A 16,460-nucleotide genomic window follows, 5' to 3' on the forward strand; every position below is an offset into this window, starting at 1 on the left:
CTACCCCAGTTAATTCTGGGCCAATCCTCCACACCCCTTCTCTTTTCTTTTTGATTACCAAGTACATCACAAACAACTTATGTTGGGTCGAGAGACTCTCGCTAGGTATAACTTTACAGTCTTTACATAATGCTCTATCCCCCTTTCTAAGGAGCAAAAAAAATCTATTTGTGTCTTGGACACCAAACTACTAAAGGTAATAAGGTGTTCCCTTCTTCGAGAAGCTTGAATTCGCTACCCATAACCCAAAAGCTCTAGCAAAATCTAAAAGTGAAAATCCTTCTACATTCTGCTTCTCGAGACCGAAACTGTCGTGCACATCATTATAACCTTCCGATAAAGACCCAACATGCCCATTGAAATCTCCTCCAACGAAAAGCTTCTCAGTGCTCGAAATGCCTCTTACCACCTCATCTAAAACCTCCCAAAAGCTCTTCTTCTCCTCATCATCCAGCCCTTCTTGCGGAGCGTAGAAACTAATAACGTTCAACGTAAATCCTCCAATGACCAATTTAATTGACATTTAACCTATCATTAACTTGCTTAACCTCCACCACTTTCCCCCTAAGATCTTCATTTACTACGATACCTACCCCATTCATATGTCTCACGCTCCCCGAGTACCACAACTTATACCCGTCCATATTCTTCGCCTTAGAGCGTACCCATTTGGTTTCCTGGACACAAGCTATACTAGTTCTCCTCTTCTTAAGAATCTTCACAAGCTATATAGACTTACCCTAAAAAGTCCTTATATTTCAAGACCCAACCCTCAGCTTAGGAAGCTCCCTTATCCCACCTAACCTTACTAGGCCTTACCCCAACCCCAAACCAGATCCTAGAACTAGACCCCGCCCTCACCCTAGACCCTAATTCAGCCCCCAACCCCCATCCTGACCTATGACATGACCCTAGTCCACCATCGATCTCTACAGCCACTACTCAATATGATAAGAAAAGAAAATAAGGTGGGCAAGTAGGTAAGGCTAAAAAACAAATAGGTAAAGCTAAAAAGACACAAATGAATAATGAATAAAATCTCCCAGGAAGAATCAAGAATTAATCCACCACGTATACCAAAAGCAACAAAACCAGGAAATAGATATGCTAGTCTCAACTAACTCCTACTAAGTAACAGAAAAAAAGGAGTCACAAATTCCACAAGAACCGTCAAGATAATTAGATAAGAAATCAAGAGAGAAGGGACTGAAAATATATATATCGAACGAGACAGGAAGCATCTGTCTCCAATAGTCAAGAAACCTAGATCAAATGAACTAGAAGAGATGAAACGAGTGCACCTGATCCGGGGAGAAGATGAAACTGAGGACATTTTCTTGAATCGGTTAGTCGGATTCCTGCAATTTGATGTAGAAATTGGTCGCTGGAATTGTTGTTGTTGCCTTCCCCTACTGCTGATACCATCCTTGAACTCGATCGTCGGAAAATACGTGTTTTCCAGAAAAATGTACGCCGCAAGCCACCGTGGAAGATGCATCGGACTTGAAGTACCTAAAAGGGGTTATACAATAAAAGAAAAAGAGCCGAGAGAAAAAGAAAAAACACAGATCTGGTCATCGGAGGAGGCTTTACCGGTCAGATCTGGTCCTTATAGCATAGGAGATGGAGAGAGGATGGTCAAAAATATTTTCCGGATCTTTAAAATTTCTCCCGACGGATGGTCGAAAATTCTATTCTGACGAGATGGTCGGAATTATTCTCCAGATCTATATATGTGGTTGACGATCGTCAATGATCCTGTATGATTTCTTCCACCGTGAATGAAAAATCAGTATGGCAAGACTAGGGAAGTCTCAAACTAAATCTATACTTGGGAACCGTAGTAGAAGCTTTATGTGAAATAACTTCCCTACAATTGATAGGATTTTAGCAATTATACTATCATCATTATTTATTAAACCAAGCAATAAATATGGGCCATGTGGGCCAAAACTTATATTTTCTCCCACTTAATGCATGTTTGCCACTTTTAACTTAACGATTTAAGAAAATTTCCATCATTATGTGCCCAATAAGATGCCAAATCCTCCTTTAATTGGAAAGAATATTCGTTGGTATTGAATAAATCAACTAATTTGAGTCGATCAAACTGAGGTAGTGGGAAGCTTCATATGAAATAACTTCCCTACATAAGATTTTAACAATTATATTATCATAATTATTTATTAAACCAAACAAATAATATAAGCCACGTGGGCCAAAACTTACAGTATGTACTCCAAATGTCTAGCCTTGGGGGCGGGCACGCGTGTGTGTGGTTGCGGTGGGGTGGGGTGAGGTGGGGGTGAGTACACATCAGCTCGCTTAATGATCTGAGGTCTATAACAGGTACCAAACTAAATTATCTGCTTGCTTTGAATTAATTGCTCACAGTGAAATTGCCAAGGACAAAAGATGCATTTTGTTAAATAGAGCAAGATTTGACGTTGCATAGTGCCTTCATGTATAGAGAAACTATTGTTGGCGATAAACTTAAACTGGTCTCTTTTTTATTTTCCTCCACCCCCAAGCAATATTAATTGTGGTGAGGAAGTCATCCCTAATTATCATGAAATTTCCTAGGACAAAAAGTACATTTTCTTAATCCTACATGGAACTGGAATGAAAAGATGAATTTTGTTAAATAGAGCAAGATTTGTCATTGGATAGTGCCTTCATGCATAGAGAAACTATTGTTGGCGATAAACGTAAATTGGTCTTTTTTTATTTTCCACCACCTCCAAGCAATATTAATTGTGGTGAGGAAGTCATCCCTAATTATCATGCTATGTCTCATTTCCAAATATGATCAAGTTGGTTTCTATTTTTAATGTCCATTTGTGTTTTGACTTCTCTCTAAATGATAAAATGGGGAGTGTCCTAGATGGCTAGTGCCACCCTTACGAGGAACAATGAAGTTATTAGAATTTCATGTGAAGTAGATAAACTGTTGGGCACCTTTTTCCATCCAGATTCAAAATAGCTTCTTACTCTTTGGATGCTAAACTTTTGTTTTTCAAAATATGTTTGAATGTTTTTGTGACTTTCCTGTGCTTTGAGAAATCATAAGATGCACAAGTAGGAAATAAAACTTTTTCTTAATCCGTAAAGAAATCATTTCCTACTTGTGCATGTAAGAACTGTACTTGCTTACTCCAGTGAAGCTCTTCTTACGTTGGTTTTTAGGTCCTATTGAATCAAGTTAGGTATTTCTTAATACTAGAGATTATCGTAATGGAAGCCAATGTTGCATTTTACTCGTGCAGTGCAGAGCATCTCAGTTGTGTTTGCCGAATTATGGTGAACTAATGGTTCAATTCTGCTGCATCCCTAACCGCATAATGTGGCTCCCATCAACTGTGTTCCATTCTGTGTTTTGCTTGTAGATGGTAGGGAGAAGCCAAACTTAGAAGACCGGGAGCAACGCTGCAGTTGATCCCTGGATCTTTGTGCAGCTTTTAGCCTTATTTTGCATCATGCTTTAGTTCATTTGTGTGTATGCCGTCTAGTTGGTTCCATCGTTAACACTGACTTACTAAGGGTGTGGCTACCGAACTTGGTGGCCACTTCTACAGAATTGGAAAGATTGGGCTCAAACTAACAGATTTGTGTTTTGTATTTAAAAACCAAGAAAATTGTCCTTGTTGTTTAATTGGTTTGCTATGGTACTCTTATATCCGGCAGTTAGCACCCAATTGGAAACTTGCTCACAGGGAGCAACCTATTAGGAAAATATCGTGAAAATTTATCAAATAGTGGTTTTCAGTTAGGAGAAAAATGATTTTCCAAAGAAAATATTTTGTGAAAAGTTTGTTCGTTTCGTGATATCATTTTCTAGATCATTTATCAGTGTTTGACTAGGAAGTAAAGGCTTGTAGTAACTGGTAAAGTTGTTACAGTTTCAAGTCAGGAAAATGGAGTATCATAAGCTTGTGATAAATACATTTTTTATTTCTCAAAAAATAATATTATTAAGTGTTTACCTGTCATTATTAGGCTTCAGTTGCCTGCTCTTTCGGCTATCAACTAAGACATTGATTATATACTTATTAATATTAAATTTGATAGCATTCATGTGATATTATTTTGGTCAAAGTCAAATCGTCTATTTGGTATAGAGTAAGATTGTTGGCTATGTATGTTTCAATGGTCCTAATGACCTATTACTACCATTTATTAATTTAAGTTTTACCCGTTAGGAGATGAAAAAAATCATGTATGTTTCTACATAAACTTTTTAAATATTATGAAAAAGTGGGAAAGAAAAGAGTAAAGAGAATATTAGCATTTAAATATTTTTATCTTCTAATTTTAATTTGTTGGGTTTTCTATATATTTATAATCTTTATTAGATTCTGACTCCTAATTTAATACTAGAAGAGCTTGTTGAGTCCTGAGAGATACATCTTAACCGGTAAAATATCCTTAAGGACAGTGATAGGAGCACGCCTCAAACTATAAAATTTTTGTGATTTTAATTTTTTTGGCAACAAACTTAAGGATGTTTTTTTACGAATCATGAAAATAAAAATTAAAGATGAATGTGTTAGAGAAATACAGAGGCAAAGAAGAGAAGATAAAGAAAGGAGGATTTGGCATCTTATTGCGCACATACTGATAAAATTTTATTAAGAGTTAATACATAAAAATAACCCTAAACTTGACACTAAATTATAACTTTGATCTTAAACTTTATTAGTGCAGAAATAGGACCTTTAACTATTCAAAACCTGAACAAATATGACCTCCGATTTTGCAACCCCATGTGTGAGTCTCTCTCGTGCCTACGTGGAAAGGTAATCCAATCACACGATGCCACGTCGTTAAAAGGGTTGACTTGGAGAGAGGTCATATTTGTGCAGTTTTGAATAGTTAAAGGTCATATTTGTACACTGTCAAAGTTTTGCTTTTTGTGTTAAAACGATGTCATTTTTATTATTATTATTATTATTGTTGTTGTTGTTGTTGTTGTTGTTATTATTATTATAATAATAATAATAATAATAATAATTTTTTATTTAGTAGCAGCACCTAACTTTTTTTAAAATTTTAAAAAATTATTATTATTATTATTTTATTTATTTCTATAGCAGCACCACCTAGCTTTTTTTAATTAAAAAAAACAGTCACTAGCAGGGATCGAACCCGCACAATAGGCTGAAGGAAGCGCCCAAAAAGAGCAAATAGCACGATTGGGCTATCTAAGTGCCTTATTTCATGTGGTTCAACATTGATATACGTATATAAATATACATTTTCTATCTTATATATATACAACGTAATTTTTTTACTGAGGGGGTTCGGGTGAACCCCATGGCAACCACATAGGTCCATCCCTCGTTAATTTAATAACGTTTTAATAACGTTAATTTAATAACATTTTAATTATGTTAATTTGATAACGTTAATTTAATATACTACTACTACTAACCTTAATAACATTAATTTAATAACATTTTATTAAAACTATAATTCTTTTATTATTAGTATAGTTTCATATTTAAATAAATAATATTTAGATATATTATATAACTTAAATTCGTCCCCTGCTTTATAATATATATACATACCCGCTCGATTTTTTCATATGACGCTAACCCGCCTAATAATAATGACACACATTCGTTAAGCGTGAGAATATAAGTTTTGGCCCACATGGACTAATATTAAGGTTTAGTAAAAAATGATGATAATATAATTGCTAAAATCCTATTGGTGGTAGGAAAGATATTTCACATAAAGCTTTTGTTATGGTTCTCGAATATGGATCTAGTTATGGGACGTTGTAAGATAAAATCTGATGTTTTCTTTCTATGATTTATGGATTTATGGCCCTGGTTAGGTTAAAGTACTCAAAAACTGAAATATTTTCTGCTTGTTTTTCCACTAAAACCAAATAAATTACTCCCTCCGTTTCATTTTTGTTGACCCTCTTTTAAAAATAATTGTTTCAATTTAGTTGTCCCTTTTGATGAAATCAAGAGTATTTTATTATATTCTTTCAATACTACCCTCAACATTAAATAAATAAACAAAGTATATTTACTCAAATTTATATTTTTAAAGCATAATTAATAAGGTTAATTTGGTAAAATAAACCCCTAATAAACACTTTCTTAAGGGGAGTGTCAAGTCAAAAAGTGCCAACTATTTTGAAACGGAGGGAATACATACAATTAGTGGATTAATCACCCCCTAATGTGAAGGAAATAACTTCTTACAACTACTGAAATGAGAAAGTGGGGGAATAACCTCCTTAATGGAGTCTACAGAGAATTAAAAACAGCATAATAGATAAATCATTAATAACTGCCTAAAAAAAATAGAAAACATAATTAATAGTTGTTAATTCCTCTCTTTCTTCTTCTCTCTTCTCTCTTTTCTTTTCCGAATGGATTTGCACTTTTTCTTCTTCTCTCTTCTCTCTTTTATTTTTCTTTCTAATCACTTGCAAGCACTACAAGTTCGGGGTAGCTTCTCCGATAACTCAAAGCATACATTTTTCGGCGACCAAATTCAGGGGTGGTATCAGTAGTAGATAAAGGTGACGACAATAAAATTTTAGCGACAAATTTCTACACCAACTTGTCAAAATTCTATGAATCAATCAAGAAAATGCCTCTTGATCTTCTCCCTGGATTAGTTGCACTTGTTTCATTTCCTTTAGTTATCTTGTCTAGGTTTCTTGATGGTTGGTGGCGGATACATTTTTATTTTTTTCGATATTTATATTTTAGTATTTGCTCTCTTGATTTCTTGCCTGATTATCTTTGACTATTTCTATTGGATTACTGATTCCAATTTCCCTATTACTTTGTCGTAGTTGAGAATAGCACATTTATTTACCATCGTACGTGTTTTTATTTTCTGTTGTTGTTTTCAAGTTTGGGGTTGGGGACGAGGGGTTGTAGGATTAAGTGGGATAAGAGAACCTCTAGATTGAGAATTGGGTCTTCGAACACAGGGACTCTTCAAGGTAAGTTTATATAGCTCGTGAAGATTCTTAGGTAGAGGAGGATTATAGCTTGTGTCTAGGTGACCAACTAGGTAGGCTCTAAGACGAGGGATATAGACGGGTATAAGTTGTGGTGCTCTATATCTTAGTTAGATAAGAGTGTAGGGGACAGGTGGTGGAGGTTAAGTGGATCGATGATAGGTTGATGTTGATTAAGTTAGTCATTGGAGGGTCTATGTTGAATGTTATTAGTGACTAAGCTCCATAAACGGACTTAGACAATGAGGAGAAGAAAAGCTTTTAGGAGGTTTTAGATGAGGTAGTGAAAGGCATTCCGAGCATTGAGCAGCTCTTCATAGAAGAGGATTTTAATGGGCATATTAGGTCTATATCTGTAATGCCCCGAGTCTGTACCCCGGATGCTACACGGTACTTACGACCCCAAAGGACCATAAGCTAACCCATGTCTGATATCTGCTGTGAGCACTGAATAATATACTGTACTAAATACGAAAAATAGGCTGAAATGCCATAAGGTTCAGAATTTAAAATACTAAGAAATAACATCTAATAAAATATCTGAATCTGACATACTGTCTGAACTAGTCTAGTCTGAAAAGCTTCTAACTGAACTGTCTAAAAGTGGAGTTGATGGGAAAAGCCCCCAACTAACTTCGACTAATGATCTACTGATAAACTGGATTACTAGAATAGAAGCATGCCCTCGATAGATGAGAACCTGCTATTAAATCTACAACTGTTGACTGGATCTGTCTAAGCATAGTCAGAAGCCTGAACATCTGAACCTATGATATGAGACATCACAGCGTAAAAAAAGAGTATGCGGTCAGTACGTGGAATGTACTGGTATGCTAGATGAGGTCAGGCTGAATGCAACGGTTCATATTCATGAAAAGTGACTGACTGAATGATATAGAGTAACTAAATGTAAGAGTACGTGGATAGCTGATACTACTAAAAAAACACTGAGTAAACAATACTGTGGACATTCATAGATATATATTGTATCTGAGCTTTTCTGAAGCTGAGTACTGAGTTCTGATAACTGAGTAACTAATATCTGAAATTACTAATAATTGAATTACTGATACTAATTGACTGTGTCTGACAGTCCTGATTTTGTAAAACTGAACTGAATTCTAAACTGAGACAGAAATTAAAATTATGGAAGGTAATCATCTAACCTATATATCCCAAATCTAAGCTAATAGGGTCCAACCTGTGACCCCAGTTTAAAGGGTATTAGTATCGTGCCATGGGTGCTACAATGGCTGTGAGTTAACCCTAACTAGCAGGAAGACATTTTGTCAACCCTTAACTAGAAGGAAAACTCACAAGAGATGTGTTAACCCTCATCTAGCAAGAATTCATCTGCACCTCCGCTGGCAACATAGTTCTGTAACTTAGGGATTGCTACTAAGTGTCAAACCCTACACTAACAGAAATGCCCCCATCCCTGGGTTTGCTCAGTGCTGAATCCTACTCTTAACTGAATAGACACTGAAATGATTATGAGCCTATATTGGGTTTGACTGAACTGCTACTGATCGTGTTAACTGACTGAATTGGACTGATACTGAATTTTCCTGAGTTCTGTAGCTGACTTAGTACTACTGATAGTGACATGACTGATACCATTCTGTAACTGACACTGGCTTTAGGTAAACAGCTAAATTATCTGGTATTAAATACCCTCAGGACTCGATAGCATGAAAAGTAAAGCTTAGCAAAATCTTGAATAACATAAAAATGTTCACTTGTTCATAATTCATTCATAGAGACATTTCATCAAACACTTGTAATGTATTAACTTGTACATGAATGGGGAATACATGCTATCATGGTTTAATGTAACTATTTCATTCACATAAGCATTTTATCAAACACTTGTAGGGCATAAGCTTGTACATATACTAGCATGTCATGATTTCATCATTTAATTCACATAAACATTCTATCAATCACTTGGGAAGCACGACCTAATGAACATATTCATAGATAATATATAAACATGGAAACTACAATGCCCAACTTGCAATTTTATGGGCTTAACATGCTATTCATAGAATTCCCCCTAAATATTATTCTATCTTCATGAATCTTATCATAATCATGGATTGAAAACCAAATTAACATCATGGATACATTAATCACTTTGTAAATTCAAGGGTTTATCAAGATATTCACATATTCATCACACATGTTATTCAATTTCATAAACTTGCACTTAAATCATGGATTGAAATCCAACTAATATCATGAACATGAATTCAATCTAATTCAAACATGGAAGTTCATAATTCAATAATTTTGTAGTTTTAAAAATGGATTCATGGACTCTATGAGTGAAAGAAACCCATAGATGAACACCAACATACCTTAGAAGATTCTTTCTTGAAGGTTCTTGGAGGAATTCTTAGGCTTGTTCTTAATTTTCTTGAACTAGGATTTTTGCCTCATTGAGAGAGAATGTTTTATTCTTGAGAGAAAGTGAGGAAATAATGAGGCAATAGCTTATTTAGGGGTTTAATTTCGTGCAAAGACTGATTAGGTTCGTGGAAAAAATACCAAACTACCCCTGGGAATAAAGGAAAATTCATTACTGAAAAATCCAATTTTGGGCTCTGGTGCGACGTAGAGCTATCGTGCCGTGTCACTGGAAAATGACAATTGGGAACTGGGGGCTAGGCACGAGGCGGTGGAATCGCGGTGCCCCTTTGATTCTGAATTTTGGACTCAGCGCGATGAGGTAGAATTGCGTTGGAACACTGGAAAAGAACAATTGTGAACTGAGCCCATGGCGCAACGTGCCAATATCGCGATGGAGCACTTGAAAGTGACAATTGCCATTTGGCTTGGCTCCGCGATGCACTGACGTTCCAGGTGGTACACTATCTTACAAAAATGGCTCTAACTCTTCCTCCGGGTATCGAATTTGGGTGAATTTTATATCGTTAGAAAGTTGACTGAATTTTCTATGCATTGGTGAGCTCTAAACTAGAAAATACTGAGTATTTCAAAATTTTATATGGGATTACTCATGTACTAAGACTTAAATTAAGCTAGGAAAATACAAGGTATTACAATATCATGAGGCAATGATGATGTGTATGGAGGTTTTGGTTTCAGGGAAGGAATGGAGTAACTTAACTTTTGGATTTTACTAGGGCCTTTGGATTATGGATAGCGAATTTGAGTTTTCCAAAGAAGAAAGAGCACCTTATTAACTTTCATAGTTCGGTGGCTAAGACTCAAATAGAATTTTCGCTCCTTAGAAAGGGTGATAGAGCACTATATAAAGACTATAAAATCATACCCAGCAAGAATCTTTCAACCCAACAAAAACTTCTAGTGATGGAATTGGTAATCAAAAAGAAAAGATAGAAGAGGGGTGTGAAGGATTGACCTAGAATTAAGTAGGGTAGCTTGAATTTGGCCAGTGCATTGGATATTTGAGAGAAGCTGTAATACCCCGCATGTTTCTAAGCTAGGAGATGAACCATTTTTCCTACATATGAAATCTCCTATCTGTGATTCATACTTGAGTACATGACTTACAATGAGTATCCTAGCGATAAGATAGCTAATGATGCGTTAAGCATGTTCATATGAGTCACTTAAGGTAATACAAGCTAAGAGTTTTTGAATCCATCAAGTTTTAGTGTTAGATTTCATAAGGGTCATATTTGAATGAGTATAACTTGATGTTAATATGGTATTTCTGCATATTTCTACCCACCAAATTATAGAGAATCGAATTAGCTTTCCAATGATATCAATTTCATCAAAATCCGACACCCGAGCTAGGAGTTATGGCTTTGCAAAGTAGAGTGCATCGCCTAACCAATCACACATGGCCACTGGAAAGCATATGCGGCGCCTATGTAAATATAGGTGATAGCATATGCGGCGCCTATGTAGATATAGGAAATATCATATGCGGCGCCTATATAAATTTAGGCGATATCATATGCGGCACCTATGTAAATATATGCGATATCATATGCGGCGCATATCTTATGGTTTCAAGTGACTTAAACACTCTGTTTTGAGTTATTTTAAGGGTAATTAAGTCTTTTAACACTCCTTACACGTCCCTAAACTTAAACCTACGAAATATATAGCTCCTAATTACATTACAACCCTACTAACATCTTAAGTTCATCATCCAAGAGCTCTAAAAGAGAAAAACAACTAGGGTTGCATAATCATGCTATGTCTCATTTGCAAATATGATCAAGTTGGTTTCTGTTTTTAATGTCCATTTGTGTCTTGACTACACTTTAAATAAGAAAATAGGGAGTGTCCTAGATGGCTAGTGTCTCCGAGGCCTCCTAAAAAGTGAGATCCACAAATGATCCCCCTGCAGCATTACCAACAACTGGCTTCGTAATCTAGTTCAAAGCCCGATAAAGGGTCTCAATCAAATGAATATCTGTCATAGTATGGTTCGGACACTACGTTAGCTTTTTTTTAATCTCTCCCATGTCTCATGAAGGGTTTTGGTTGGGAGCTGCCTAAATTTACTGATCTCATCCCTCAACTGTACCCTTTTGGAAGGTGGAAAGAACCATTCTTTGAAAGCCTCTTTCAATTGCCTCCTGTTGGTTATCGAATCGGGTGTCGGCTTATTAAGCCACAATGTTGCCTCTCTAGATAAAGACAACGAAAATAAACGCAGGCGGATGGCATTCTATCCCACTCCAGGGCTATCAAAGGACTTGCAAATAGTGAAAAAATTCACTAAATGCATATTGGGTCCTTTGCAAATAGTGACAAAATTCACTAAATGCATATTGGGATAATCTCCTGAGAATCGACCAAACAACTCCTTCAGATGAAGGAGCGGGATCATTGTACTGGTAATATTGAACTTTTCTCCTGGTGCTAGAAGTGGAGGAATAATAGCTCCAGTGGCACCAGCTCCATCCATTTCATCTTTATCATCATTAAGATCAAATTGAACAGCTTGACGATCAGTTCTTGCCCTGAAAGGACGGTTTTTGTTCACATTTCTGTTCACTGATACAGCTATATTTTCTGCGCGCCTTCGATTAGAAGGATCTAACAAGTCATCATCCCCCAAATCATCATCATCAGGGTTAGGATGACGTGCCCACTGGCCATCATTCTGCTGATTTAGTTAAGCTCTAGCCAACGCGGCTAGTCTCTCAGCATATTGGGGATGATTTAATGTCTAGTGCTAAACATGATTTAGTTACCAACCTTGAGGATCATCCACTGTTCAAACTTTTGTGACTTTCCTTTGCTTTTGAGAAATCATAAGATGCACAAGTTGGAAATAAAACCTTCTTAATCCGTAAAGAAATCATTTCCTACTGTTGCATTATATGACCTGTACTTGCTTACTCCAATGAAGCTCTTCTTACATTGTTTTTAGGTCCTACGGAGTCAAGTTAGGTATTTCTTAATACTAGAGATTATCATAATGGAAACTAATGTTGTATTTTGCTTGTGCATTGCAGAGCATCTCAGTCTTCTGTGCCGAATTCTGGTGAAGCTAATAGTTCAATTCCGCTGCATCCTCAACCGCTTAATGTGGCCCCCATCAGCTGGTATTCATCGACACCAGATATCAATGCTGGTTCAGTCTCAGTTGAAGCTATAACTTCGCTGTCCAAGCGGAGCAACTCTCAGCAGCATGCTGGGGGTCAGCCTGCAGTGGTTTTTTTCTCTGCTTGTCCAGCCAGAGAGGAGCGGGACAATTTTATAAATCATGCTAATGGCATGGCTGCCCTTACTGGATCGGCTTTGTTGGGACAGGTTGGGTCATTCATGGGTTCAGTTGATATAGCTGAATCTGAAGATGCTTATGTATTCCGTGTTTCATTTCCCGGTGTTGCTAGGGATGAAAGTAAGTTCTACGTATGAGTAAGATTTTCTTCAGTTGAAAATCACCATATGTTCTTATAACTCTTTACTGTCTTACATCGAACTATTTTTTATATTTTACTACGTCATGTTGAAAATCGCCATATCTGTGAGGACCATATGTTTTGTATATGAATGTCAAATTGCATCCATATGAATCAACTTAATGATTAAGAGATCTTCCCGTTCATGTGGTTACAGAAGTCTTTCGCTGTGATGTTGGACCAAATGGGAGAATTCTCATAAGAGGGGTGAGCGTGACCGAAGAGAGGAAGGTTCACAGGAAGAATATGGTCTTTAAGATGCAAACTCAGAACTTATGCCCGCCGGGTGAATTTACTGTTTCATTCCAGCTACCAGGTCCAATTGATCATCTAAACTTGTCTTGTAATTTTGGACCTGACGGGATTTTTGAAGGCATTGCGAAGAAAAAACAGCAGGTCCTTTAAGGTCCAGTGAAATATTTAGATCAAAATCCTTCATCTCTGTAAGTACCTCTATAGTCTGAAGTACTTTGTTTGGAGTTGCATGTGAAAGTTGTGTCTCTGGCTTTCCCATTTTTATATAAGTCAAACAAGCCAATTATATTAACCATTGTATCTGAACCAATTATGTAATTCCGCCTTTTAGCTTCCTGATCTATGAACAATCACTCTGCATTGTTTTTGGAATATGAACATATTTTTTCATGTTGAGCTTCATAAAGCTTTTTATTTATAATTAATTGTTCCACTTCATTAATCACTACTGCAAAAATGTCTCTTTTCTTGAACCTAATTCGTGTTTTGCTTGTAGATGGTAGGGAGAAGCCAAATTTAGAAGACCAGGAGCAATGCTGCAGTTGATTCTGGGATCTTTGTGCAGCTTTTAGCCTTATTTTGCATCATGCTTTAGTTCTTTTGTGTGTGTGCCGTCTTGTTGGTTCCATCGTTAAGACTTACTAAGGGTGTGGCTACCCGAACTTAGCCACTTCTACAGAATTGGAAAATTGGGCTCGAACTAATAGATTTTGACTTTTGTTACGGGGTTGTTTGGTGTAAGGTATAAGTAATCCAAGGAATAAGTTATCCCGGGATAAAATAAAAGTTCACTTAAATCCCTTGTTTGGTTGGAGGGATTAATCCATGGTGGGATAACTTATCCCACCATTTTTCCCACAGTGATTGGATAACTTATCCCATATACATGGTGGGATAAGTTATCCCGGGATAACGATTTCCCAACCAAACGTTAATTTGTCCCTGTTGTTTAATTGGTTTGCTATGGTATTCTTATATCCGGCAGTTTGCACCAAATTTGAATTTTGCTAACAGGTTGCAACCTTTTAGGAAAAATGTCATGAAAATTTATCAAATAGTGGTTTTTGGTTAGGAAGAAAATGATTTTTCAAAGAAAATATATTGTGAAAAAATCGTTTTCTTATGATATCATTTTCAAGATCATTTATCAGTGTTTGATTAGGTAGGGACACCTTGGAGTTACAGTTTAAAGTAACGAAAATAGCATCTTACAGAAATTTGAGGTAAGACTGTGGGCAATAAATTCTTGTTGTTCGATCCTTCTCTGGACCTCGTGCATAGAGGGAATTTTAGCGCATCAGTCTGTCCTTATCGGTATATGACTAGGTCTAAAAGTAGTGACTTAGTATAATTGTACGAGGTGTTGAATAGCGCATGCTGCTGATGCTGCTGTAACAGTAATACTATAATAAAGTCATATTATGGAGGAATTACCACGGCCCTGCTCAGCTACTCCACCACCCCTTGTGCCACCCTACCCACCAGAACCCCCAAATTAGCCAATCAACATGGTGGAGGACCCAATTGAGAAGACGATGGCCACCTTCAAAGAGGCATTATTGAACAAAGAGGCCTCCCTTAATAGAACTTGCCCCTACCAGCTAGTTCCCTCTACCATGGAGGCAGACCGAGATAGTGATGCCATCGTAGTCACAGAAGAAGGCAACATCGCATCTACCAGCTATGGAAACACTCAATTATCCTCAAATTATTTGGGAAAAACCCGCACATCTGTATCTAAAAGGTAAATTGCAGGAACCGTGGAAACCCATAGAGCCATTAACGCTTATTGATTTGGGAAACGACTACAACCCAACAAAATTTGAGCTACTAGAGAATGCCCAAAAAGTGCTCCGTAGGGACCATGGTTTGTAACAGGAGGCTTTCTCTTAGTAAAATGGTGGGTACAACAATCTAGGTAAGACTCCCACAACTTCCCACAGAATTTTATGATAGATATATACTAGAAAAAGTGGGAAGGAAATTGGGACAGCTTCTCAAAATTGATACGTGCAAGTCATCCGCATTAAGGGGGAGGTATGCCAGAATATGTATACAAGTTCCAATTGAAGTTTTAGTCAAAACCAAAGTTAAAATTACGACTCATATTTAGAAAGTGGTGTATGAGGCCTATGGAATACTTTGCACTACCTGTGGTTGAATTGGGCACATAGCAAGGCAATGTGTCCACTCTAAACCGACATACACACAACCAGAGACCCCTTCAACCACTGAGGCTAACAAGGAAACAAACGAATGGCTACTAGTCACATTCCCAAAGCGGTGACACACATCTAAACCAACAAAGGAACAAAACAACAATCACAAACCCCACCTGCAGGTAAGGGTCACAGAAGTTTCACTGTGTACATCCTCTAAAACCCCTTAACTCTACTGTTGTTGATCGGCCGACCGCATTCCCAAAGGTAATTGAATCAAGACACTTTGTAAGAGAGATGTAATTTGGACGTAAAAGTAACTGGTAAAGTTGTTATCATGTGATCACCAGATCACAAGTTCAAACTTGTAAAGGCCTTTAGCAGAAATGCGAGGTAAGACTACGTACAATAGACTCTTGTGGTCGGACCTTCCCTAGACTCTGCACATAACGAGAGCTTTAATGCATCGGACTGCCTTTTGATATATATTATAACATTCGATATAGCACGGGCCCAATATATGTTATTTTTTTATCTTAATTTATGTGATACAAATAGAATTTAGATAACCAATCATATTTTTAATATGTTTTGAGATATTTTTAAGCTATTAGCTATTGAAATTTATAATACTTTTTGAATGTTATTTTCAAATAATATATGTTACTCTCATTATTCAAACTTTTGTAACATTAATAGTCAATTATATTTTTAAACTAATTAGAATTTTTAATTATTATGATTTATAATACTTTCTTCTGTTCCAAGTCAAGTGGCGCGGATATAATTTTGAGAGTCAACCAAATGTTATAATTGAAGTTGTGAAGCAGATATGTCTTAAATGACCATAATAACTTATTAAAAGTGATATAGAAAAATTAATATAAAAAAAATTAAGTGGGCCTTATAAAATGTCAAGTTAATTTAAAATATCAAATGTTAATTTATCATTTTATGTCTATTTTATCTTTTTTATTAAATATTATTAATTTTCTAATACGTAAATAACTTATAATAATTATTTATGGTGATATAGTAAAATCACGGAACATCTAGTCAGGAAGCATGTCGATGAAGAGCTGCTACACACTACACTTATAGTTATACTAGGTGGCTTAGCTGTGCCACGCATGG

The 16,460-nt window shown here is 36.4% G+C and overlaps 1 protein-coding gene across 1 annotated transcript; it reads left to right on the plus strand.

Annotated features, from left to right (window-relative positions):
* Nucleotides 1–1,286: 1,286 nt before the first annotated feature.
* On the plus strand, nt 1,287–14,120 carry LOC124892477 (alpha-crystallin domain-containing protein 22.3-like). The gene is made up of 5 exons (XM_047403758.1): nt 1,287–1,637; nt 12,378–12,397; nt 12,463–12,851; nt 13,070–13,355; nt 13,664–14,120. The coding sequence occupies exons 1-4, from the start codon at nt 1,287–1,289 to the stop codon at nt 13,315–13,317; spliced, it is 1,008 nt and encodes a 335-aa protein (XP_047259714.1). The 3' UTR covers nt 13,318–13,355; nt 13,664–14,120.
* The last annotated feature ends 2,340 nt before the right edge of the window (nt 14,121–16,460 follow it).

Source organism: Capsicum annuum, unplaced genomic scaffold, assembly GCF_002878395.1.
Source record: "Capsicum annuum cultivar UCD-10X-F1 unplaced genomic scaffold, UCD10Xv1.1 ctg4759, whole genome shotgun sequence".
In the NCBI taxonomy this organism is placed as follows: Eukaryota; Viridiplantae; Streptophyta; class Magnoliopsida; order Solanales; family Solanaceae; genus Capsicum; species Capsicum annuum.

Bases quoted from the DNA above. Each gene is read 5' to 3' on its own strand.
- LOC124892477 (XM_047403758.1), top strand. From the start codon at position 1,287: ATGAAACGAGTGCACCTGATCCGGGGAGAAGATGAAACTGAGGACATT. The intron at 12,398-12,462 runs GTATTTCTTAAT...TGTGCATTGCAG, and splicing joins GTCCTACGGAGTCAAGTTAG to AGCATCTCAGTCTTCTGTGC. The intron at 12,852-13,069 runs GTAAGTTCTACG...ATGTGGTTACAG, and splicing joins CGGTGTTGCTAGGGATGAAA to AAGTCTTTCGCTGTGATGTT.